This window comes from Hylobates moloch, unplaced genomic scaffold (genome assembly GCF_009828535.3).
Source record: "Hylobates moloch isolate HMO894 unplaced genomic scaffold, HMol_V3 SCAFFOLD_19, whole genome shotgun sequence".
Taxonomy (NCBI): Eukaryota; Metazoa; Chordata; class Mammalia; order Primates; family Hylobatidae; genus Hylobates; species Hylobates moloch.
This window is the reverse complement of record NW_026652294.1, coordinates 37,543,165-37,569,849: the sequence shown is the minus strand read 5'-3', so window position 1 is coordinate 37,569,849 and position 26,685 is coordinate 37,543,165. Positions and strand designations below refer to the sequence as shown.

Sequence of the window (26,685 nt, the reverse complement as noted above, 5' to 3'; positions counted from 1 at the left end):
AAACCTGGCTAGAGCGGAAGAATGTAGAGGGCTAAAAGGAACTCCAAAGAGCATGAAGACAGGAGTGCCGGGGTAAGACTTGGGTGTTTCGACAGATCCCTCTGGCTGGGACGCCAGGGCTCCTGGGAAGCTGGAGAGAGGCCAGCCTGGTGGAGCTGCCTTTGTTGGGAAGGGTTGGTTCTGATTCCTGCCAGCCACACTGCCCCTCCCTTCCTGTCTACCTCCCTGTGCCCCTCCCTCTGCACTCCAACAGGCTGCCCCTCTCTCCCACTGGGAGAACGAGGGCAGGGGGTGGGGGCCAGGTCCCCAGGCTAGGCAGGAGCAGAGTGAACAGCCTAGAGGGTCTTGGCACCTCTCAGGCTGGGGCAGGAATGTCTGCAGAGACAGAGCCGAGGCCACAGGGCTGGGCCTCACGGGCTGGAGGAACCAGTTTATTCTCCTCTCAGGTGTTAGCCTCTGCCCTGAGGGGCGTAGCTGGCAGGCTTCCATGTGGCAAACCTGGTAATTTGAGTCAGTAAAGTACTGATCCTACAGTGTTAGGATGGGAGGGAACATTTCAATACTCATGTTCCAAGTCCTCGTTAACAATGGGTCGCTGAGGGCCCGTGAGGGGTAGGCATTTGGCCAACGTCACACAACAAGGTGACGGCAGAGCCTGGGTTTCCAGAGTTTGGACCTTGCTCTGCTGAGTCAGCCTCCTTTGGGGTCCTCCTGGAGTGGGGCGTGTGCTCTCACATCCTCCCAAAGCCAGAGCTTCTCCTGGGCCCCTCACTCTGTGGCTCCCAGGGGCAGGGACTAGTGGCTGGATCACTCAGAGGAGGAAACATCTGGAAGCTTGGAAAGGGGACTAGTGCAGATTTAAAAAAAAAATTTTTTTTTTAATGCTTTTTTTTTTTTTCGTAGAGACAGGGATCTCATCATTGCCCAGGCTGGTCTCAAACTCTGGGCCTCAGGTAATCCTTCCTGCTTTGGCTTCCCAAAGTGCTGGGATTACAGGCATGAGCCATCACACCTGGACAATGCTGGGATTCTTAAATCTTTGGGAAGGTGCCAGGGGATTTGAGGCATGACTCCGAGAAACTCCCAGGCCTAGGGCACCGATTACTTTACTCTGTATCTTGGGACGGGCATTGCATTCTGCAAGGAGATAGTAAACTCACTTTCTTTGGTCCCCAGTGGGAAGGTTATGGTCAAATATGGTCAAATCAGACACCAGTGTCCAGACTCCAGGCCTTTTTTATTTGAGACGGAGTCTCGCCTGTTGCCCAAGCTGGAGTGCATTGGCCCGATCTCAGCTCAGCTCACTGCAAGCTCCACCTCCCGGGTTCACGCCATTCTCTCGCCTCAGCCTCCTGAGTAGCTGGGACTACAGGCGCCTGCCACCACGCCTGGCTAATTTTTTGTATTTTTGGTAGACACGGGGTTTCACCGTGTTAGCCAGGATGGTCTCGATCTCCTGAGCTCGTGATCCGCCTGCCTCGGCCTCCCAAAGTGCTAGGATTACAGGTGTGAGCCACCGTGCCTGGCCAGACTCCAGGCTTTTCAAAAGCTTTCCTGCAGTCTGGGGTGTGCTGGAACTCGGATGTGCCTCGTGTTCCTATGCAAATACACCGACCTCTGTGAAATCACCTATCACAGCAGCAGACCTGGCAGGTCCCCGCCTGAGACGTTTGTTGCCTCTCAGTTCTGGCTGTGGTATCCTTGTTTGAGCCAGGGATGGTGCAGCTCAAACAGAGAGGTTCCACCTCAAGCCTGTGACCTTGGGCCTGGAACCCCTTATCCCCCATTTGAGGCCTCTGTGACTTGACCTGTGTTTGGAAGTCCAGTGTGGCAGGACACAGAATACGAGGACATGGCTGGACAGTGTCCCTGTCCCAGCCACTTGCCTGGGCCATGTCTGGGTCAGATTGACCAGAAGCTGTGATGTTTTCTCACATACATCTTCATATGTTATGAGACTTCATGGCTGGAGGTGGCCTGGTGATCTCTCAGTTCTACCTGTTAAGCAGGTTGGGAGACAGAGACCAGACCCTTTTGGTCAAGGGTCCTTCTCTCAGATCGGCATCCTTTCCCCTTTCAAGGACGGAGTGTGAACTTTCAGAGACCATGGAGGCTTTAGGGATTGGGGACTTCCTGGTAGGACCCAGCTGCCTTCCAGGATTCTGAGATCTTAGGATCGGGAGTTCGCATGCTGGGACCGATTTGGCTCAGATCCTACAGCAGCTCTCAGCATGCTTTTCTGTCCAGTGGCTCAAGAGCATCTCTGAGGTAGAGCCAATGTTATTCCCATTTTGTGAATGAGACACTGAGGCCCAGAAGGGTTAAATGTCTAGGGCTAGAATCACACGTAAAGTTAGAGGCAAAGCTGGGATTAGAGCTTATGTCTCTTCTACTGTTGGAGTCAATATTCCTGGGAGCTAACTTGTCTAACGAAGGAGAGCCCTGGCTTTGGCACTGGTTGACCTTGAACTGCCCTCTTTGGGCCTCAGTTTCCTTATCTGTAAAAGTGAAAGGGAAGAGTTTGGGGGTCAGATGAGCTTCAGACTCTTTCCAGCTCCAACACTGCTCTCTCCTTTTTGGAGAGAGCCTCCCTGGCTGTGGGTTTTACTGTGCCCTGAAGAGGCCTTGCCCCCTCTCAACTCTGACCTTGCATTGATCCTCCCAGACTTGAGGGTCCGTCAATCCATGGGGAGCTGAGGACGTGGACGTGGAGAGCACGTGCCTCCTGGCAGGCCATCAGCAGGTCTGTAGCCAGGAGCCCGGAAGGGGGTGGCCAGGGTCCCCAGGGGAAGGGCTTGATGTGGGAGGGGGGAGGAGAGAATGCATAACAAATGAGTTTGGAAATCAAATGAGATCTGAGCTCCCCACCCACTCTCTCAAATCTCTCTCCACTCTCTCTTTTAAAATTCCTGTTTTCTAAAGAGAAAGAAAATGCTAAATTGCACCCCCTTTTGCAAACGGAATAGGAGGCTTAGTGAGTCACTCCGGAGGTAAATGCCACCTCCAGGGTCCCACGTGAGCCTGTGGAGGCCTGCACAGCTGTGTGGTCACCAGCCCCCACAGGGTACATGTGTGGCAAGGGTAGACAGGGGGCAGAAGCCTCCTCTGTCTGTGACTCTGGGGTGGGAGCTGGGTCCCAGCACTGGGGCCCCACCCAGCCAACCTGCTTCCACCAGGCTCTCCTAGGGCTGGATTTGTGAGGCTCACACGTTCATGAGGCCACAGCTCAGATTGGGCCAGGCTAGAAGCCCGTGTGGTCACTGTCAGCGCTTGATTTGAGGGTAGAGATGGGGTGCAGGGTGTGGCATGCTGGGGTTCAGTCTGTGGCTGGAGTTGGCACAGTGTGAGTGAATTTGGGGCTCCATGGGGTGCAGTCCGTGTGGCCAGGGCTGGCAAGGGGCTGCGGGGGTTGCATCTGCCTCTGGAAAGCAGGCGTCTCGGGTTTTGTGAAGCTGCTCTCTCTAGGTGTCTTGGAGAAGCTCTTCTCCAGGGCTGGTGAGCAAGACAGCTTGGAGTGAACCACCTACCAGGGGGATGGTTCCTGGGGGTGTTGGGAGCCTCGTCTCTCTTTGGGAGGGTCAGCCTCTTTATTAGAAGACCTGGGACATGGGAGGCCAGAGAGGAGGTGTTCCTCTTCCCAGATGACCCATTCTTCTGGAAGGAGGGGAAGTAGCCGTCTGTTAGCTGGTAGCAGGGATGCCAAACAAGGGTTGAAAGCAAAAATAGAAACGCGTTGGGCTCTGTCTGGGAGGGGCATTGAGTTCTGGTGGATCTGAGAGGCCTCTTCTGAGCTGTCTGCTGCTGACACCGTGTTTGCTTGGCTCTGGGTATTTGCAGAGCACGTCACGTCCTGCACTCCTGCCCTCCTCGGGGAGAGACCTAGGTGTGCAGGATGTGGGACTGTGAGCTCTCGGGGCTGACAGCTGGAAGGCTTTCACTTGTTCTAGAGTCTGTCTTTCAGAGATTCTGAGTGTCTGTGGCCGCCCGTCACTCATGCACCATTGACCTTTTCTGATTGTTCTGGGTTGATCCAGATTACTACCCTCAACAGAACTCCTTTTGGCCCTGATGTCGCCCCTGTGGGTTCCTTCTCTTCCCCTTGCTCCTACTTCCTGCCCCCCATGAGGCTAGTCCCAGCCGAGCAACTCTAGAGTCATCCCTTGTGGTAAAAAGAGCTATTTTCAGCTTTCCCATTACTGCCCAGTTCGGGTGTGTGTGTGTGTGTTTATCCCTCGCAGCCTCTGTGTTTCCTTCTTGTATAGTATAATCTGGAGCAGTGATGAGAGCTCCGCCTCTGGGGCTTTGGCTGGCAATTCCTGGCACTGTGCTTTGGCACCAAATGGAGGGGCCTGGGGGCAGAGGCAACCTTGGGCCCCATCTTTGCTCAGTTGCAGTCCAGGAGTGGCAGGTGGTATGAGTCGAATCACCTGCAGGGGGTCACATTGGCTCTTGCTGGCATGGGGTGGGGAGCTGCTACGCTCCTGCTGTTGGCTCCAGGCTAATGGCAGCCTTTGATGTGCTTCCCAAAAAGCTGGTCGTTTCATTGAGGTGGTGGTCTTCAAAAGAGACCCCAGCTGGGCGTGGTGGCTCACGCCTGTAATCCCAGCACTTTGGGAGGCCGAGGCAGGCGGATCAAAAAAAAAAAAAAAAAAAAAAAAGAAAGAGACCCCAGCGTCCTTTGAGGAGTCTGATTCCAACCTGGCCTCCCGTTGCCTGGGTAGGTGCCTGGACCTTGAGCCCCTGTTCTCAGCTCTCTGCAAGGGGGTCCTGCGATGAGCAGAAGGAATGCCTCCTGCTGTCCTGTCTTTCGGGCTGCCTTCCTGGGGAGCCTGCAGGTGGCAGAGCCTGTTGTGGCACAGTGGCAGGTGCTACGGGGAACTCGTTTTAGAGGGAGGAGAGAGCCTCCTCCTTATGGAACAAGAGTCTGGCGGGACATAGGGGGGACAGCTGGGCCTTGGGAGAATTGTTCCAAATAATTCAGAACTGTTGGGAGCCTAATTGGCAGAGCAAATGAAAGTACAATAGATAGCCAAAGCTATTAATCACTAATTATCTCCTAAATAAGGTAATTAATGGGTATTTAAATGGCATATTTATGACATCCCAGCAGGTCTTCAAAAAGCACATTTTCCCCAAAGCAACTGGTTTGGCCAACTGTGCCCTGCTTGGAGACCCCCCTTACCCCTAGAAACAGGCGGCATGACAGGAGGCACATCAGTTTTCTTCTCTGGGCTTCAGTTTTCTCATCTGTCAACAAGAATCGTGAGTCCTTCCTTACTGACCTCCCTGGGCTATCATGAAGATGACAGTCAGCAGAGGCTGTGGAAATCCCAGGCAACCGGATGCAATGCTGTACAGATTTTTTTCTTTTTTCTTTCTTTCTTTCTTTTTTTTTGAGACAGAGTCTTGCTCTGTCACCCAGGCTGGAGTGCAATGGCACGATCTCAGCTCACTGCAACCTCCACCACCCGGGTTCAAGCAATTCTCCCTGCCTCAGCCTCCCGAGTAGCTGGGATTACAGGCATGTGCCACCATGCCTGGCTAATTTTTGTATTTTTTAGTAGAGACGGGGTTTCGCCCTGTTGGCCAGCTTGGTCTGCAACTCCTGACTTCAGGTGATCCACCTGCCTCCGCCTCCCAAAGTGCTGGGATTACAGGCGTGAGCCACCGCAGCTGCCCTGTAGAGACTTTAGAGTGAACATATCCTTCAAGTTATTTGATACAAGCCCTTGATTGTGCTGGGTGCCGTTGTGTGGCCAGGATCAGGGCTTAGTCTTTGGCTAGGTCTGTGAGACTCTAGCTGGGTCTGTGGTCAGGTTCGTGGTGTGGTTTGAGACAGGAGTTGTGGCCTGGCCTGTGGCCATGGTTAATAATTCAGTCTATGGCCGAGCTGAAAGTTGAGGCTGTGGTTGAGGTTGAGGTTTGGGCCACGGCTAGTCTCAGACCTGAGCTGCTCTCAGGACAGTTCTGCAACCTGAAGTCAGCCTCAGTCTTTAAGTGCATTACCGATGGATGGATGAACCCCCTGGTTGCCCTGGAAGCTGGATTTCTTCCTGGGTTCTCCAGGATGTTGGCTTCAGATGCTGCCTACTCGGGCAGATAGGCCCTTCCAGGGCTCCTGGCGTGTCCCCTGAAACAGACGAGCACATGAGCTCATCGGTGGCACATATAGCAGTTTGGGAGATAGTTAGGACATGTTTCTATAGCAACCAACCCCCAACCAGTACTGGTTTCCTTCAATAATGCCTTTTTCTGGAAGCAGCTTCTCCTGGCCTCCCATCTCTCCCTGGACAGCCCCCCTTTAAGGCCGAGGATAGGCTGGCTGGCCCTGGACTGGTCTGGTCTCCAAATTCACCCTGATCCAGAGAGGAAGCCTGAGGACATTCCCTTGGGGATGCTCCCCTGAGAGGGGGCCTTGCTAACATCTCCCCTGTGCCGGGCCACACTGAGCATGACAAGAGCCTTCTCTGTGCCCAGCCCTGACCTGGCGGAGGATAGAAGCCTGGAGAGGATTCCTCCCAGGTGTATGCCCAGGGGGAACCCACAGCCCAGTGGGGCAGGCAGGCCTGGACCCAGTCTGTAAATAGGGACTCTGAGGGACACAGGTGCTGGACATGAAGGACATACAAGGAGACAGGCGCCCAGGCTGGCCTCAGGGGCCAAGAAAGACTTCCAGCTGATGCTTCAAGCATCAATAGGAATTGGGGGTGGGATGGGGAGATAGAAGACATTTCAGGCATCAGGACCTGCAGGAGGAAAGGCCTGGAGAGAAAGAGGAGTGTGGTGTGAAGGCTGTCCTGGTGGCAATGTGCTGCTGAAGCCCAGGCTGCTGGAAGGAGAGGCTGGGAGGGGAGAGCAGGTCCTGGCCTGCAGTAGTTCAAGTTTAGGGGGCAGACAAGGCAAGCCCCAGGGAGCTGCGATGGGAGGGAGGAGAGAGGGATTGGCCCCATGAGCGTGGGCAGGGGCAAGCATTTCCAGCCTTTGGGGAGTGGAGAGGCTTCCATTCCAGGGGCCTGAGAAGGAGAGGGGTCTGCCCTTGGAAGCTGCCATGGATAAAAGAACCAAAGCAAAGCTCTTGGAGAATCATGATTTATTATTTTATTTAACACACCCTTTTACAGCACTGATGGAGTCTCAGGCACTCTGCTAAACCGTTTTGAAATGTTTGTTCATGTAATCCTCACTGCGACACTATGTACACATGATTATCCTCCCCGTTTTACAGAGCAGGAAACTGAGGCACAGAAGGGTTTCCTGTCATTTAGTAAGATCACGAATTGGTAAGTGGCAGAACTGGGGCTGGAAGCAGTCAGGTTTGAGCGGGATGGTGGTTCCCTGGAGGGAGGAGGAGGCAGAGAGGAGGTGGGGCTTGACCGTCACCTGCCTGTCCGCAGGAGCCTTGGCCAGGCTGTAGGAAGCATTGCACTCCACATTCTGCGTTTGGACCCCAGGGACCCCAAGGCAGAGCTGAGAGCACTGAAGTGTGATTCTAAGTGCGTGTGTGCATGTGTGTGTGTGTGGCTGCATGAGCCACATGTGTACTCTGGGCTCTATGTGTCTACTGGGCTCCCACTGCCCATGGGACATCCCAAGGCCTGATTATTTTCAGCTGCATCAGCTGCCAGGCGTTAGACCCTGATGCTTGTGCTTGTAGAACCTGCTGTTCTCGTGTGTGTGTGTGTGTGTGTGTGTGTGTGTGAGAGAGAGAGAGAGAGAGACCATTCAAATGAGCCTCAGCCCTGCAGCCAGGCACTGCTCTCACTCTTGGCTCCTCTCCTTTTCTGTTTTTTATTTTATTTTTATTTTTTGAGACAGAGGCTCACTCTGTCCCCCAGGCTGGAGGGCAGTGGCATGATCATGGCTCAATGCAGCCTCAACCTCCTGGGCTCAAGTGATCCTCCCACCTCAGCCACCTGAGTACCTGGGACTATAGGCACATGCTACCCTGCCAGGCTTGTTTTTTTATTTTGATTTTTTTGTACAGATAGGGTCTCACTTTGTTGACCTGGCTGGTCTGAAACTCCTGGGCTCAAGCAATCCTCCTGCCTTGGCCTCCCAAAGTGCTGGGATTACAAGTGTGCAGCACCATGCCTGGCCTCCTTGTCCTCTTCTGAGGCACAGATTGCTTAAGTCCATCCAGCATTGGCAGGCTGCAGTTTCTGATACAGCCGTAGGCAGGGCTGGGCCTAGAAGCTGTGGCCACAGGCCAGTAGGTGCAGGTGCTGGCCCAACCCTGTGCACCCACCAAGGCCTCGCTCAGGGGCACCTGTTCCTCCCTGGAGGTCTGGAAATTGCACGTGTTATCTGAATGTCCCTGGAGTCACAGCTGCCAGCAGACACCCATGTGCCCTCCTTTGCCCTGATGCTGCTTACCCTTGAGGAGAAAGTTCTGGATCCGGCTTTCCTTGGAAAGGGCTCGATTGTTTTGGCCTATGTCTCTCCCTTCCTCCCACCTGCCCCAGCCTGGCCCACCCTGCCCACCCCTTCCTTGGAGGCTCATCTTGGCTTCCCCTCCCCCAGAAACCCTCTGGGCACCCTAGCCAGTCCCTGCTTCTGGGAGGACAGTTCCCGCTTGCCGCGGGACAGACACGGCGGGTGTGGAATTTCGCATGGGCCAGGCCGCCTGCTCCTCTGTTCCTCCCGTGCTCTGTGCAGGGAGCAGTGCAGGGCTGTGCCACTGGGGCTGGCACTTCTGAGGGCAGGGACTGTTCCAGTTCAGCTCCTCCCCTACTCCTTCCTCCCGGGCACCATCTGGCCCAAGGTCTGGCCCAGGAAGCATCGGCCAATACCTTTGCTCTGCATCTTACGGCCAGGGCGTTCCTCACTATGAAATGTCTTCCCCTCAGACAGGGCTCCTGAGCACGGGGCTGGCATCTCCCTTCACCTGAGGACTCGCCCCTGGGCTGGGGCTGCCTTGGGGTCCCTGATACAGAGCAGAACACACATAGGAGATGCCTGTCCATCTGTCTGCCTGTCTGTCTCTCTGTCCGCCTAGTCCTATGTCTCTGGGTGGGGAAGATGGCCAGGAGGAGTTGACGACCTGAGCGGAGTCTTTGGCTACACCCATGCTAGGGAGACCCAGGCCCATGACAAGGTCCAGGAGACCACCCTGGACCTGAGGTGGTGGGTATCGGGCCAGGAGAGGGAGTGGGGATGGCTTCCAGCAGCCCCTCCCACTGAGGGGCCCAGCTCGGAGCTGTGCTGGCATTGCTGGGGTGAAGGGTCATTTGTTTCTCTCTAAATTGCTAGAAGAAGAGTTGGGATATTCCCCTTCTCTTTCATCCTGACTTAACATTTTCAATAAATGTGGGGCTGGGTGCGGTGGCTCACGCCTGTAATCCCAGCACTTTGGGAGACCGAGGAGAGCAGATCGGTTGAGCTCAGGAGTCCGAGACCAGCCTGGGCAACATGGCAAGACCCTGTCTCAATTAAAAAACAAAACATAAAAATAAATAAATGTGGTAGTGAAGGTGAATGGAAGGAGGGTCTTCAGGAGGAGGTGGGCTGGGCCTTGGAGGACACAGATAGAGCTCTGAGACCTTGGGGAAGGCCCCTGGCGCTGCCTGGAAGCCCCTCAGGTGGGCTTACCTTGCCTCATTCCTTGGTCCTGTCGCTGACAAGGCCACCATTTCCAAGTGCCAGGCAGTGGGCTGGACGCTCTGGGGGCTGATGTCATTTAAATCTAACAGTGGGGTAAGGATTATGATGCTCATTTTCCAGATAAGAAAAGTGAGGCTCAGTGAAGTTAACTTGCTTCAGGTCCTAGATTAGCAAGTGGTAACCCTGCACCCAGATTTGTGTTGTTCCAAAGCCGTGTTCTAACCTCTGCTAAATTTTCACCCATGGCTGGAGCTGATTTACTCTGTGTGTGTGAGAGAGAGGGAGAGAATTATGGGAGTGTGCATGCATGCATGATTCTTAGAAACAGTATTAGGAAGGGGGCTGGCAGGTGGGTAAGCTCACACTCCCTAAGGAATGTAGACACACACACGACAGCCATGCAGACACAGGGACAGATGCTCGTGTAACACTAGACACCTCTACGTAGGAATGTAGACATCCATTTAGATTTTTCCCACAGACACAAGGATACCCAGACACTGATTTGTAGACCTGATGGGCAGATGGTTCTAGAACTGGAACAGCTGAGCCCCCCAGGGCTGGGGCCCCCATGAGGAGCCAGGGGCAGGCCTCTGGCCCCTTGCCCAGCTGGCCAGCAGCAGGTAAGAGGGTTGCCATTTCCGAGAGAGCAGGCAATGGAGAGAGGAGCAGACTGAGGTCCCCTGCCCTGAGCTCTTCCACAGAGCAAATGCCTTCCTGAAACATCCCTGAGGCTCTGTTTCCTTAGCTGTAAGGTGGGGATTCATTATGTCTACTTTGCTAGGCTTGGTTAGGATGACTTTAGCTAATGTCTGAAAAGCAGCTAGCAGACTGCCTGGCATGCTGTACTCACCAAGCAAATCATTTGTATTCGTTTACTTGTTTGTCAAACACTTCCTGGCCCTCTTCTGTGTGGGACTTTGTGCTGGACCCAGAAAATGCAGGGAAGTGTAGGGCAAGGACCCGCCTCAAGGACACTGCTTCTGAGCCTTTCCCTTGCTGTTCTGGGGTCGTCATGCCCACCTGCTGTGACTCTCAGGAACCTACGTGGCCTCTAGCACATCTGACTTGTGGTCCCCTCCCTGACGAGACTTTCTGACCCTCTTCGGCATCTGTATTCCCCTCCTCTTGAAGTTTGCAGGTGATAGTGGCTCGGCAGTGGGAGGAGCCTTAAAACTCACCTGTTCCAAGCTTCCATCCATGACAGGTCCTACCCTACCTGGTCAGGCTCCATTTCCCCTATTCCTGTCCCCCTTCAATCATTGGCCACAGCCACATGGATTTCTTTCTGCCTCTTGGACACACCAAGCTCATATGGGAATTTACCCTTGCAGTTCTTTCATCCAGGAAGGCTCTTATCCATGGATTTTGCCCGGTCCATCCCACACATGTATATGCACAAGCAGTTGTGCACACACACACACACACACACACACACACACACGCTTAGCATGTCTGGGTTTTCTCATTATTCAGGCCTCTGCTTGCCTGACACCTTTCCACAAAGGTCTTTCCCTCTAACCCCTCCTGAGACACTGCCCCTTGCTTTTCTCCTTGTTGGAAATATGACCTTTGTTGTTTGCCAAAAAATCTGCATGCTGGAGGAAGAGATGCGGGGAACAGTTCCCATGTTCCATCTTAACATATCTGTTTTTGCAGGTATATAACTGAGGTTCCCCGTACCCCAACACCTTTCCAGAAGTTTGTTGGGCAGCCCCTGCTGGAGGGGAGGGAAGACCTGGTATCCAATATACACTTAAAAACCAAGGCGGGGCTGGATGCAGTGGCTCACGCCTGTAATCTCAGCACTTTGGGAAGCTGAGGTGGGCGGATCACCTGAGTTCAGGAGTTCGAGACCAGCCTGGCCAACATGGTGAAACCCCATCTCTACTAAAAATACAAAAATTAGCCGGGCATGGTGGCAGGCACCTGTAATCCCAGCTACTTGGGAGGCCGAGGCAGGAGAATCTCTTGAACCCAGGAGGTGGAGGTTGCAGTGAGCCAAGATCACACCATTGTACTCCAGCCTGGGCGACAAGAGCAAAACTCTGTTTCAAAAACAAAACAAAACAAAACAAAACACCAAGGCAGGTATGCATTTTGAAAGCAAGTAGAATAATAGTAAACAAGATAAAATATGCATTTGAAAAGAAATTTAAATATATATCTTAACCACAAAAGAGAGTCACAATAATAAAAGGGAGACATTGTGTTAGTTCAGCATTTATAACTGCAATGGGTGACAAAGTTCTTTTCATGTCTGAGGCTGAGTTTCCCCACCATTTTCTCCCCGCAGATGTACAGATCTACACGTTCAAGTCTGTCTATTCTTTAGGCTGTAATTATCACATAAGAGACACTTGAGGAAGGAGGACATAGTGTAGGAAGGGAGAGGTTTTAGGCTGAAATTATCTGAGTTGTTTATTTGACTGAGGCTGACTTTTCCTTCCCCACCTGCAGAATGTAAGCTTTGTAAGCCCCCAATCCTGTCCTTTCATTCCCCACAGTGTTCCCAGTACCCAACACAGTGTCTGTGGAATGAGAGGCCCCCTTTGATGCCCACCAGCCCCTTCCTTTTCTGCTCACCTGTAGCTGGGAGAACTTGCTCCCTCAGATGGAGCTGACTGGCCTCCCTGCAGCCTTTCCCTCTGCCCCAGACCTCCCCCGGGACCCCTGCACAAGTCATCAGAGAGAATGCCTCTGCCTTTGTTCTCAGATGGATCTAAACGGTGCATGTATAAGGCCACCACATAGAGGAGCCTCTCACTGGGCTCTTGCTGTTCAAACTCAGGAGCCAAATGGATCCAGATAAATCCTCAGCTGACTCTGTTGCTACTTAAACTCTTGCTTCTTACTATCTAAAACTCGGGAGCTGAACAGATGGGGATAATAGGACTTTCCTGACTATCCAAATTCTTACTTCTTAGGAACGGAAAAGATTTGGATAGCAAGGAATGTTTGTATATTAATGTAACATATTCACACAGTATGCGAATATAGTAGATATGATAGATTTTATACCTTTAGTATCTGTTGATTGAGAAAACATACAGTTAATATAATTCAGGAACAATTTTATGTGATTGTAGTTTTTGAATCACAGAAATTTTTACATGCATTTGCTTTATACCTAAGTATTTTGTGTGTGCTATTTTAAAGGGCGTTATCATTTTCAAATTTCAGTTCATTTCTTGTATCTAGGAATGCAATTGACTTTTGCATGTCGATCTTGTATCCTACAATCCTGCTATACTCAGTTGTTAGTTCTGGTAGTTTTTTTAATATAGATTTTGTAGACTTTTTGTTTTCTGCATAGACAATCATGTCATCTGGGAATAAAGACAATTTTATTTCTTCCTTTCCAATCATTTCTTTTTTCTTGTCTTATTGCAATAGCTAGAATGTCCTCCACATACGTTTAGAAAATAGTCCCATATCCATGTTAGGAATACATAGTTATGGTTCATCTGAACTCTCAGACCCCACTTGCAGTAAATCCAGGGCCCGAGGGTGGAACGTCGGCTCACACTGGTGGAGACGGGATCAGAAGCTTAGGGAATAGCCTTGTACCTAGAGCTGACTACCGAGTTGGTGCTCGCTGTACCCTCTGTCCTTTTGATGTCTCAGAATGCTTCTCACTGGGCTCCAAGCCATGAAGCACAAACTGGGTGTGTGTTTGGGAGTTTGTGGTGGGCCAGGCAGGAATGACAGGCAGGAGGGCTGTGTCCCTGGATGGCCTGGGCTGGCCCTCTCCCTTCAGGAACAGTTTATGCTCTGGGATCTGGACTCAGGGCAGGGAACAGTGCCAGCATCCTGCAGGGTAGGCGGTATAGTGAACTGGGACTGTAGCAGGTATCTGGAAGGACTGCACCATCAGGCTCATCTGGCAGTGGCTGGGGAGGATGTCTACCCCCTGCTTGTTTATTGACAGTTACTGCGGGACAGGTGGGCTCCTCCAATATCAGTCAGAGTAGAAGAGTTTCAAAGGACAGTCTCTGCCAGGATTCTCACTGTACAGATGGAAAAACTGAGGCAGAGGCATTGCTGATACAAGAACGCAGGTCTCTGAGGGACAGGACGTGTGTGCCTGGTAGCCAGGGCCAGTGAAATGTGAACAGAAGTGTGTGATTTCTGGTCAGAAGCATTTAAGACTGGGTGAGATTTTCTGACCCCTTCTCCCCTGCTTGGCCAGAATTTGATGTCTCCTTTTGGGCTGGTGACATCGTAAGGTGGTGGCACTTATGATTGACCGCAATGAGCAGAGCTCCCTTCCAACCTGTGTGTGAGAGAGAAATGAACCATTGCTGTTTAAACGTCTGAGCTCATTTGTTAATACAGCAGAGCGTCCCCTGTGCTGACTGAGACACTGCTGGGCAAAGTCACCTTGGCAAAGGCTCAGTGTTAGGACCACCAGCCTCAGTATTAGGACATGCAAAATGGGCACACTCATTCCTGCTCTGCTGTGCTTACTCAGAGAGGTTTTTGAGCTTCACTGACAGCACAGGAGAGGGAGGGCTCTGTGAGGTCTGAGGCCTCGGAGGGAGAGGGCACAGATGTGCAGGATGCTAACTAGCCTTTAGTCCAGGGGGGTCTTGGGTCACCTCTCTCGTACTGGGACACCATCTCAGGCGTGGTTAACAGATGTGTTCCCTTTAACAGGTGTCCCTCCCCCGGGCGGCGGTGCCCCCTGGCACCTTCGAAATGTCCTCAGTGACTCCGTGGAGAGCTCAGATGATGAATTCTTTGATGCCAGAGGTGAGTGAACCCCAGTCTCACATCACTGGCTGGGTGACCTTCCTAGAAGCCTCAAGAAGAAGATCTCATTTGGGGGGCCGCATCCCTCCCCACTCAGACGTGGTATCTGCAGCTCCACACTCCATACTTACCCATCCTGTGCTTGTGCCAAGAGCAGGGGCTCAGCCTTCGTCTGTTCGCTGTTTGAAATACTTGCTGAACCCCTCACATGTGCCAGGAACTCTGCTAGGTGCCAGGGATCCTGCAGCAATCAGTCGTCATGTTGCTGCTCTCATCAAACTTATAGCCTTGCAGGAGAGGCAGACATCCAAGAAAATACAATGACGAATGGGGAGCATCGCCGCTAAGTAAAAGTGCTGCTGCTAAGTAAAAGTGCCAGCTGTTGTAAGAGAGAACAGTCAGGCCAGGTGCAGTGGTTCACACCTGTAATCCCAGCACTTTGGGAGGCCAAGGTGGGTGGATCACCTGAGGTCAGGAGTTCGAGACCAGCCTGGCCAACATGTGTGTTCCCTTAACAGATGTGTTCCCTTTAACAGGTGGCCCTGTGAAACCCTGTCTCTACTAAAATTCCTTTAGCCGGGTGTAGTGGTGGGTGCCTGTAGTCCCAGCTACTTGGGAGGCTGAGGCAGGAGAATTGCTTGAATCCAGGAGACGGAGGTTGCAGTGAGCCGACACGGTGCCACTGAACTCCAGCCTGGGCAACAGAGTGCGACTCTGTCTAAAAGAAAAAACAACAACAACAAAAAACAGAGGGGCACCTAATTTAACATGGTGAGGAGGTTGTTAGCACCCTCTCTGCAGAGCTAAGGAGTAAGACATTGGCGAGGTGAAGAGAGGGAAGAAAGAATCTTCTGGACAAAGGGCACAGCAGGTGTGATGGCCCTGAAGTAGGAGAGACAGGAACATTCCAGGAACTGGAGGAAGGCCAAGTGGCCAGGAGGTGGTGGGCAGCAGGGAGGGGGCTGAGAGGAGATGCTGCATGCACCTGTGAGTCGGTGCAACTTAAGATCAGCCTCGGCCGGGGGCGATAGCTCACACCTGTAATCCTAACACTTTGGGAGGCCGAGGCAGGCAGATTACTTGAAGTCAGGAGTTCAAAACCAGCCTGGCCAACATGGTGAAACCCCATCTCTACTAAAAATACAAAACATTAGCCGGGTGTGGTGGCAGGTGCCTGTAATCCCAGCTACTGGGGAGGCTGAGGCGGGAGAATCGCTTGAACTTGGGAGACAGAAGTTGCAGTGAGCCAAGATCGTGCCACTGCACTCTAGCCTGGGTGACAGAGCGAGACTCTGTCTCAGAAAAAAAAAAAAATATATATAAGCCTCATAGATGCAGGGAGGGCCAGAGTGTTAGAAAGACTGTTGCCAGTGTTTAGGTGAGAGACAAGGGGGGTGGGGAAATGACCTCTGCATCTCATCACGGCCAACCCACAAGACATAGCAAGGGGCTTTGTTGACATTGGGATTGAAAAAAAGGGGCATCCAAAGGGGTGGGCATTTCAGGTGGAGATCAGCCTGAAGGCTCAGAGGCATGAGCACCCAGGCAGGTGTACGGGCATGGGAAGGTGGAATCGGTCTGGAATTGAGCAGAGAAGACCCTAGCCATGCTCGGCTGGGCTGCAGAGGAGTTGGGGAGAAGCACCAGAGTCCTGCTCCACAGCCCAGGACAGTCCCCGGCTCTTGCTTGGCCTGCGTGGCCCCACTCTGGGAAGTCACCATATTTAGGGTGTTGACTTACTCCTGAGATGGAGCCAGCTTTGAAATGCTCGGCAAACGGGGTCTTGGAAGAGAAACAGACTACGTGCTGGGAAGACGTCTATACCCAGAGCAGGACACTTGGGATGTGTTCTCAGCCATGCCGTTGACTAGTTCTGTGACCTTGGCGGGTCTTTCACCTTCTCTGGGCCTCAGTTTCCCTATCAGCTCTATGCCTCCAACAATGGAGAAGACTCAGTTTGGGTGATTTTTAGGAAACATGGCTGGGAGGTGGGGAGCTGTCCCCCATTCTTGGCTCTGGGCGGGGAACCCCTTCCCTGAGGCCAGCCCTAAACCAGCCCATTTGGGGCCTGTCTCCCATGGGCGTCTGATTAGAGTGGCTGCTGGGGCTGAATTTCTCCATAGCAACTAACCCACAGTGAGACAACAACGGCTTCAATATTTTGATGCTTGGAAGACTTTCATTTAAAACATTTCTGCAGTTCATCAGGGCTCTGCGTTCCCAGCTGACGACAGAGGCATCTGTGGGTGGCGCGAGGGTCAGCTCTATCCCTTCGGGCCCTGCTCACCTGCCGTCCCTGAGTGCAGCTGCAGTGCTTCTCACGCTGATGGCTGTCTCCCTGGCCCCTCCGTTGTCTCCGTCCTCTCCCTCCCATCTCACGGCTTGTTCTGCCGTGAAATCGGCCCCACTTCTCATTCCTCCGATGTTGGTGGCCCTGTGTTTTCTTTCTCATCATCTCCTTTTTTTTTTTCTTTTTTTTCCTTTTTTCTTTTCTTTTTTTTTTTTTTTTTTGAGATGGAGTCTCGCTTTGTAGCCCAGGTGGCAGTGCAACGGAGTGATCTTGGCTCACTACAACCTCTGCCTCCCGGGTTCAAGCAATTCTCCTGCCTCAGCCTCCCAAGTAGCTGGGATTACAGGCATGTGCCACCACGTCTGGCCAATTTTTTTTTTTTTTTGTAGTTTTAGTAGAGACAGGGTTTCACTATGCTGGCCAGGCTGGTCTCAAACTCCTGACCTCAAGTGATCTGCCTGCCTCGGCCTCCCAAAGTGCTGGGAGTACAGGCATGCACCACCATACCCGGCTGATTTTTTTTTTTTTTTTTTTTTAGTAGAGACAGGTTTCACCATGTTGGCTAGGCTGGTCTCGAACTCCTGACCTCAAGTGATCTGCCTTCCTTGGCCTCCCAAAGTGCTGGGATTACAGGTGTGAGCCACCACGCCTAGCCACTTCCTTTTTTTCTTCTCCCTTTCTTTCAGGATCCCAGACTCTCCCCTGTCTTTCCCCATCTTCTGCCTCTCCACACACCCTATAGGACCTCGTATATCTCTGTAGCCTCCCTCCCACCTGCCCTCTTCCAGAGCATCTGCATTCCTAAGCCACAGGATCCACCCCATAGGCTGCTGGGACCCTGTTTAGTTCTGATTTGCCAACTCCTAACCTCCTTTCCATTCCTCCCTGACCAAGGCCTTTGTGTGTTTCCTTGGCTCAAGGCAGTGAGAGGAGAAGCCATCCTTTCTCTCTCTCCCAGGGCTCTGGTCCAGCCCAGCCCAGCCCAGCCAGTGCTCTGTGTCTGGGACCAGGCCATGGGCTTCTGAGTATCCCTTGAGGGTCTGCTTCCCTGCCCTCTGCTCTCCAGCCCAGGCTGAACCCTGACCCTGACCCTGGGTGTGGTCTCTGTCTTCCACTTGAGCAGGGCCTGGCATCCTGTGGCCTCAACAGTTCCAACTCTAGTTGTGGTGGGGCCAACACCGGTAAATCCAGCCCCACTCAGACATCCTGCACCAGAGCCTTCAAAGCTCCCTGGGTTTCCCCTGTGAGCCCCTCAGATGACTCCTTGGCTGCCATGAATGTCCATTTCAACAGTTCCTGCACGTGTGGAGGTCTTCACAGGTGACCTTCTCTGTGTCTCCCTGCAGAGACCAGCTGGGTACTTGCAGCCAACTCCTGGGCATCGTGCTGCCCTGGGTGTGGCAGTCTCATTGCTGCCTGGGCAGCCTTCTGTCCCTGAGAGCTCCTGCATCTGTACTCCCTCCTGTGCCCATAACCCCTGTCATGATCCCCCACCCCCTGCCCACCCACCTGATACAAAAATGACCAAAGGAATGAGAAACCAAGCGGTGTCTACACTGAAAGAAACTGCGTTGCTAGGTACCAGCTCTGACCGGGCCTGGGAACATTGTATCTCCTTCTTCCTCAGTGCACTAATGGGGAAACTGAGGCCACAGCACAGGAGGGACCCCGCCCCCCCCGCTGCCGCCCAGATCACACATCAAGGTGGAAGTGCAGGGGCTGGAACCTGGGAGTTCAGTGTTCAGGTCAGCCCTTTCCCTTTGACATGTTACTGATATTAGGACCGTCCTCCCTCCCTTGCGGCCATCAGCCCCAACCCATTGGCCCAGCATTGGGGTTCACCTGGAGAGGCCCTTGGAGCTCATGGTCTGGGAGCAGAGGGGAGTTCTGGGTTCTGGGGGTCGCTGGTTGCGTATGGAAGGCGTGGGAGGGATTAGGGAACAGTCAGGCAGGAGTATTGAGCTCTCTGGATCCATAACAACTCCTCGGCAGGGTGCCAGCTCCTCTGGCTAAGGTGGCAGGTCTGGGCTCAGGAGTGATTGGATGCTGCAGGGTGGGCTATGGGGTCCAGGCCCCCACATTCAAAAGAAGTGTCACTCCCTCCCCTGTCAAGACAGGATATCTGGGGGGGCCACAGCCCAGCAGTGCTGAGGTTGGAAGATGCAGAGTAAGGGAATACCCAGAGCCGCCAGAAGGGGATGTGACCTCCAACCCAGAACAAGCCAGAGCTGGGAGGCTCCTCAAGGTTTTTGAATCTAACACCTCTGACTCACTTTCCAAGCTGGGAAACGGAGGCCAGGGAACCTTGTTCAGGGCCACACAAAGAGGCAGAGCAGGAGCTAGAATTTACTCTTTCATTTCATTTCATTTCCTCTTTCAACAGTATTGGTGGTGCGTCCGTCCATCAAGTGCCAGGTGCTCTTCTGGGTATGGGGGATACAGGAGCAAGCGAGTCCTTACCCAGCCAATGGAGCTTATAGCCTAGTGGTGGTGGTAGGTGACAAATAGGAAGACAATACACAAGCAAATACATTCTATTAAGAATTACCATAGGCTGGGCACAGTGGCTGTAATCTCAGCACTTTGGGAGGCGGAGGCAGGTGGATCACGAGTTCAGGAGTTTGAGACCAGCCTGGCCAACATAGTGAAAACCTGTCTCTACTAAAGATACAAAAAAATTAGCTGGGCATGGTGGCACACACCTGTAATCCCAGCTACTCGGGAGACTGAGGCAGGAGAATCGCTTGAACCCAGGAGGCAGAGGTTGCAATGAGCCGAGATCATGACATTGCACTCCAGCCTGGGTGACAGGGCGAGACTCTGTCTGGAAAAACAAAAACAAACAACAAAACACCATAAACGATATAACACAAAGGAATAAATGCTGCACCAGAGCAGATATATACATGGAAAGTAAGCATGTGAAAAGATGCTCCACATCATTCATCATTAGGGAATGGCGTCATTACTGTAAATCAAAACTGCAATGAGATACCACCACCTACTTGTTAGAATGGCTGATTAAAATAACTTACCAGGGGTCGGGTGTGGTGGCTCATGCCTGTAATCCCAGCATTTTGGGAGGCTGAGGCAGGTGGATCATCTGAGGTCAGGAGTTCGAGACCAGCCTGATCAACATGGAGAAACCCTGTCTCTACTGAAAATACAAAATTAGCTGGGCATGGTGGAGCATTCCTGTAATCACAGCTACTCGGGAGGCTGAGGCAGGAGAATCATTTGAACCCGGGAGGCAGAGGTTGCGATGAGCTGAGATTGCGCCATTGTACTCCAGCCTGCACAACAAGAGGGAAACTCCATCTCAAAATAATAATAATAATAATAATAATAATAACTTACCAAGATGTGGAGGCACTGGGACTTTCAAACTCGGCTGGTGGGAATGTACACTGATACAATCATTCTGGAAAGTCGATTGCAGCTGCTTAAGAAGCAAATCATACTTCACTACCATATGACCCAACCCTTCTGCTCGTTGGCATTTCCCCAAGAAAAAGAAAGCATTTGTCCACCTGAGGACTTGCTCGTGAATGTTCCCAGCAGCTTGATAGATTATAGCCCCACACTGAAAACACCCAAATGAGCATCAGTCAGTGAACAAATTGTGGTACAGTTAAGAAGGAACGGACCACAGATATATGCAACAATATGGATAAATCTCAGGATAATCATGCCAAGTGAAAGAAGTCAGACTGAAGCAGAGTACATCCTGTATGATTCTATTTATACGCAAGTCTAGGACATGAAAGCCAATCTGTGGTGCCAGGAGCAGATCAGCGGTCGCCTGGGGATGGGGATTTGGGGGAGGAGGGATAAATAGGGGCAGGAGAGAACTTCTAGAGGGGATGGAGCCTTGTTCACTAGGCTGGTTGGGGTGATGGTTTTACAGGTATGTACATAGGTCAAAACTTACCCAGCTGTGCGCTTTAAAGGTGTGTAGTTGATGGAATGTCAATTATGCCTCAGTAATGCTGTTTAAAAAATGGAAGCTGGGCACGGTGGCTCAAGCCTGTAATCCCAGCACTTTGGGAGGCTGAGGCGGGCGGATCACGAGGTCAGGAGATCGAGACCATCCTGGCTAACACGGTGAAACTCCGTCTCTACTAAAAACACAAAAAATTAGCCAGGCGTGTTGGCAGGCGCCTGTATTCCCAGCTACTCGGGAGGCTGAGGCAGGAGAATGGCGTGAACCCAGGAGGTGGAGGTTGCAGTGAGCCGAGATCGCACCACTGCACTCCAGCCTGGGGGAAAGAGGACGCTCTTCCGACCTAATATAAGAAAAAAAATGGAGACTGTCCCCACCATATAACATAAAAGGACGTGATAGAGTGGATGGCTGCTGGAGGGCCCCTGGGGTGTGGCCCTGAGCTGAGAGCTGAGTAATGAGAAATGAGTCACCTGCAAGTCTGGGGGGAAGAGTGTTCTAGACAGTGGGAACAGCCAGCGCAAAGTGTTGATGGGAGGAATGAGCTTGGCGTCTTTTTTTTTTTTTTTTTTTTTTTTTAGATGGAGTTTCACTCTTGTCACTTGTTACCCAGGCTGGACTGCAGTGGCACAGTCTCAGCTCACTGCAACCTCTGCCTCCCAGGTTCAAGCGATTCTCCTGCCTCAGCCTCCCAAGTAGGTGGGATTACAGGCATGTACCACCAGGCCCAGCTAATTTTTTTTTGTATTTTTAGTAGAGATGGGGTTTCACCATGCTGTCCAGGCTGGTCTTGGACTCCTGACCCCAGGTGATCCACCTGCCTCAGCCTCCCAGAGTGCTAGGATGACAGGCGTGAGCCACTGCACCCAAGCTTGGCATCTTTGAGCAACAGCAGGAAGGCTGATGTGGCCAGAGTGAGCCAGGGAGGCACTGGCTCAGTGCTGTGGGTTCGCAGCCCCAGCAAGGAGAGAGGGGGCAGACTAGACCCAGTAGCCCATATTGTGGAAGGCAGTGGGTGTCCTCTGGACATGCTTTCCTGGCCAGGCTCAGGGTTGGCCCTGGGTACCCCGTCCCTGTCCCAGAGAAGGCCAGAGATGCAGAACTCAGAGTCCATAGTGCAGGATGGATCCTCAAAATGGAACCATGCCTGGACCTTGAGTAAGCTCCTCATTGTGAGGGATGAAGATTGCTGGGTGACAGGTAGTCTGGCCGGAAGCCATGGGTAAGAAAAGCTTAGTGGACCAAGGAGCATGGGTTGACCTGTTAGAGCAGCCCAGGTTTCCCAGGGTTCGTGGCTATGAAACGCTAAGTTCTAGAGAGAAAATGAAACTGTCTTTTGAAGTCTTCATCCCTGAAAGGATGTAAGGCTGGGGCTAGTGCAGTCACTGTGGCATTGGGTGAGATTTTTGGGATTTGGCTGGATATGCCAAGCCTAGCTCACTTTATGTTCTGTTTTCATAGCAAAATGTATGTCTTCATTTAGATAATATCAGCTGCATCCTTCACTTTAACCTTCTGCTTAGATGAAAAGAATACTCCAATTAGAGCCAGCAAACATCTAGGTACGAACAAAGGTGTTTTCATGAAATTAACTGCCAGGAGATAGTGTTACTGGGAGTGCCTTTAATTGGCAGGATCTGGATTCTTGGCCCAGCCCTTCCCCTGAGGTTCTGCATGGCCGTGGGCCAGTGGCACAGCTCTGCACCTGTAAAATGAGGATGCTGGGCTTTACCTCGAAGGATCTGTCAATGAGGCTCCCCATGGCCTTGCGAGGCTCTGTTGACTATGGTGTCCAGGTCCATTCCCTCACTTGAATGGGAAATACTTTTCTTTCGGTTTCCCCACCCCCTCCAGCATCTAAATAGCCCTCCATCCATGAATATGCATAAGCAGGCCAGGCCCTGACAGTTGCAGAGACAAAAATGCCATCAGGGCCAGGAATGGGGTGGGTATGGTGGTGGTGGTGGTGGATCTAGAATTTACTCTCAGGGCACATCTGGCACTGGCTAGCTGGATCAAGAGCAAAGCACAAGACTGTCTCCCTCGGCAGGGCTAAGGGAACTTGCTGAGCTAGAAGCTGGAGGAGTCCTCCTTTCTGCATTTACTCCCCTGTCTTTTGTGTCCTTGGTTTCTTGCTCTCTCAGTGCCCAGCCTGGCTGGTCCTCCCCTCCCCGACTCCCCAAGGTGGGAGGCTGGGGCCTGAGGAGCTGGGCTCTGTGTTGCGGAATCTGCTTGTGCCTCTAACTCCTGGTTTCCCATAGCAACTGGGAGAGGAAGGTAGTACATGGCTAAATCATCCCATTTTACAGACAAAGTCTCAAAGACAAGGTCAGGTCTCACAGAGAATGGGAGGCACATGCCAAGCCTTCTCATTTTGCTCTGAGCTTTCCCTGTGATCACTCAGCCTCCTGGGGGTTTCTAAACCCAAGGGTGAGAGAAGGGGGAATAGAAGAAAATGATGTGTGTCCTCTGGGCCTAGAGGACCAGATTTCCATGATGATTGTCACTGACTGGCTGCCGTCTGATCTCAGGTCTCTGAGCCTCAGGTTCCTCATCTGTAGAATGGCAAGGGTAGAATTGTTTGTCTCCTGGAGGGAGTGGAAGGATGTCACTGTGGGAAGCTGCGTGATTATTCCTGGGCCAAGGAGCCATCACAGAAGCAAACCACAGGTGTGCCACGGGCCCCCACTCTCCCTCTACCTTTTCCCCCACTGGGGGAGGGGAAGTGGAAAAGAGAACGCCATGGAACCAGGCCCAACACTTCTGGGGATGGGCTGTGTGGGGACTGCACCTCACAAGGAAGGGGGAGTCATGGTATTGGCTGTAAGGGGGCCATGGGGGAATGTGGTAGGCAGTGCAAGGTGAATGTGAGCAATCTTGTGGCCCAGAACCCCAAGCAATGCATATCTATGTCCTTGGAAAAATCCATGTTGTGGGCCTGATGATGGGTGGTACTGGATGGGCCATCTGCAGAATGTGACCAGGCCTCTTGGCTCCATGAGCTGGAGGTGAAGCCTTCCTGGCATGAGACAAGGAGATTTTTTTTTTTTTTTTGAGATGGAGTCTCACTCTGTCACCAGGCTGGAATGCAGTGGCACAATCTCAGCTCACTGCAACCTCTGCCACCTGGGTTCAAGTGATTCTTCCACCTCAGCCTCCTGAGTTGCTGGGATTACAGACACCCACCACCACGCCCATCTAATTTTTTGTATTTTTAGTAGAGATGGGGTTTCACCATGTTGGTCAGGTTGGTCTCGAACTCCTGCCCTCGTGATTTGCCCGCCTCAGCCTCACAAAGTGCTGGGATTACAGGTGTGAGTCACTGCACCTGGCCAAGACAAAGAGATTCTTTACTCCGGAGTCCTGTCAACAGTAGAAACTTCCAGGGTGGGAAGAAAGGCTTTCCTTATGGCATTGGAGGTTGTGCTTACAGGAGTATAACCAGGTTTTGGCCAGGGTCAGAGTCAATCTGTGGTCAAGGTCAGGGCTATGGTGACAGTGGGTGAGGGTCAGCTTGGAGCTTTGTCAGAGCTGGTTCAGGTCTCAGTAGGGTGAAGTACATGCTAAAACCATGTCCGAGGCAGAGGTCACCAGGATGAGAATTAGCATGCAGGAGACAGTCACCAGAAGGTGAAAAGCAAAATCAACCAGGGCGTTTATACAAATGAGCACGCTGTGGCCTCCACCGGTCCTGTTGGAGGCATGCCCTACAATGTGGGAAGCAGGGCAAAGACTTCAAGCTGAGCCCGGCAGCTCCCCTCTTTGCCTGAATGGCTCCAAAAGGAGAGATATTGCTGCTGCTGCTTCCGTGTGTGTGTGTGTGTGTGTGTGTGTGTGTGTGTGTGTTTCTTGTTGCTTCTCAGGGGACAAGCCCATTGTTGCCAGAGTGAAGACGTAAAGGCTGAGTGTGGGAGAGAAAGCATGTTGGGGAGTTGGGAGGGTGCACAGAGCAGCAGAGAGACAGGGATGGGCGGAGGGGCAGGGAATGTGAGAATGCCAGAGAAGGTACGATAAAGCAGAGTGAGAGGGAGCAGGAGGGAGAGAGGGCCACACACATATGCACACACATGCACATATGCACACACACATGCATCTACACACTCACACATGCACGTGCACACACATGCATGTGCACACATGCACATAATGCACATATGCACTCACACATGCATCTACACACTCACACATGCACGTGCACACGTGCACACACACATAGCAAGAGAGAACGGGGAGAGGAGGGAGAACACCCTTAGGGAGCGGGGGCTGGAGAGATCCTGAGGACAGGGACCCAGAGAGACAAAAGAGAAATCCATAGAGAATGAGAGAGATCGAGAAAGAGACATACCCAGTCCGATAAGGTGAGACCCAGAGAAAGGAAAGAGAGAAAGATGCTGGGGTGAGAAGAGAGCAAGGCAATGCATCCGCGTTCCACCCAGAGAGAGATATGGATGTGGCGGGCAGCATGGGAGAGCTTGGGAGAGGCCAAGAGAACTACAAGGACCAAGAGAGACACAGACCCATAGAAAGGGGTCCAGAGAGCTCAGATCTGAGTGAGTCAGGGCCAGATGTAAAGCCTGAGAGAAGCACGGTGAGACTCTAGGAGAGAAAGACATATTTGATCGGAAACAGACAAAAGCCCAGGAGCCAAAGATGGAGCAGGGTTAGACCAGTGATTAGGAAAAGAGAGGAAAGTGGCCTGGGCCATGCAGGTGTAGGCATGCTCAGACCTCCAGAGCCCTGGGACACCCCACAGGGTTCCAGTAGCCTGGCTACACCACTGGGACAGGACTTATGGCACTGTAGAAGAAAGCTAGGATGTGCTGAGTGCCTCCTGCATACCTGGCTCTCTCAGCTTATGTCAGAGGTATTTCTATCTAATGTTTTTCACAAAACTGGATTCCAGCAGGAGGGAGGTTGTGTCTCACCCTGCACACAGTAGGTGCTCAGGAATCTATTCACCGTAGATTGAATGCTAGAATGAACAAATGGATAGCTCCATGCTTGAGTAACTGAACCAGGAGACAAAGAACTCAAGGTGGTAATCAGGCTGATCCTGATTCCCTTACTCTAGAGCTGGGGTAGAAAGTCATGGGGGCTGACAACAGCAGGAGTGAAAGCAAGAGTGGGTGTAGGGCATAACAGCCATGCTCCTACTGGTGGCGGTGGTGCTGGCGATGATGATACCATCATGCAACAGCATCTCAGCCTGTGCTTTTACTATGTGTGGGGCACTCTTATAAACACCTTGACCTGCATCATCTCACTTAATACTCACAACAATCCAGTGACAGAGGCCCTATGATATCACTTTTAGGTGAGGAAACTGCAGTTGTATTGCTAGCAGACGGTGGGTCCAGGATTGAAAGAAATCAATCTAACACCAGAGTTGAGCTCTTAACCTCTTCATAATTCTGCTTCCCGAAGAATAATATCACCTTATATTTGTTTACAGCACCTTGACTTGTGTTGTATTTTCAAATTTGCTATATTATTTGTCCCCACAGCAGCTTGCTAGACAGAGCTGTAGAGCGAGAGTCGTTATTGTTGTTTAAAAGATAGGAAAGCAGACACGGTGGTGGAGGGTGTGGAAAAGCACAAAGCTCTCATGCAGCAGGATCTGCACTGGAACCTGGTCAGGGCCCTGCCCAGTACAGAATAAACCAGTTCCCAGATGGAACACACCAGGCTGAGGAAATTGTCTGAATGTGTGTGGTGCCTGGCTGGAGTGTGGGCAGCCAATACAGGATGTCCAGGGCAGGCTATCAGGATGGCAGGATTTCAGGACTCTTGAAATAGTATACGTGGTTTTGAATCCTGGCTCTAGCCAGTGACCTTGGGCAAGAATTACTCAGCTACTCTGTGCCTCAGTTTCCTTGTCTATAAAATGGAGATAATAACAATTGTACCTTTTTTGTATTGTTATGAGAATCAAGTGAATATTTGTAAAGCACTTATAATAATCCCAGTGTGTGGTAACGGTTAGATAAGTGTTGTTAAGTCAATCAAATAGATACATAAAATAAGACAGGAGGAGATGTCCTAACCAGAATTGGGGGTCTGGTCCACTGAGCTCTTGAGTGAATCAGAACTCTGGACA

At 52.0% G+C, this 26,685-nt stretch overlaps 1 protein-coding gene across 3 annotated transcripts in view; it reads left to right on the top strand.

The window, feature by feature from the left end:
• The window catches only part of PITPNM3 (PITPNM family member 3), a 105,309-nt gene that overhangs the window by 3,920 nt on the left and 74,704 nt on the right, over nt 1-26,685 (top strand). For all 3 annotated transcript variants that reach the window (XM_032138087.2, XM_058431477.1, XM_058431476.1), the window contains exon 2: nt 14,260-14,355. In XM_032138087.2, coding sequence (XP_031993978.1) covers nt 14,260-14,355 — 96 coding nt within the window. The remainder of the gene's footprint in view (nt 1-14,259; nt 14,356-26,685) is intronic.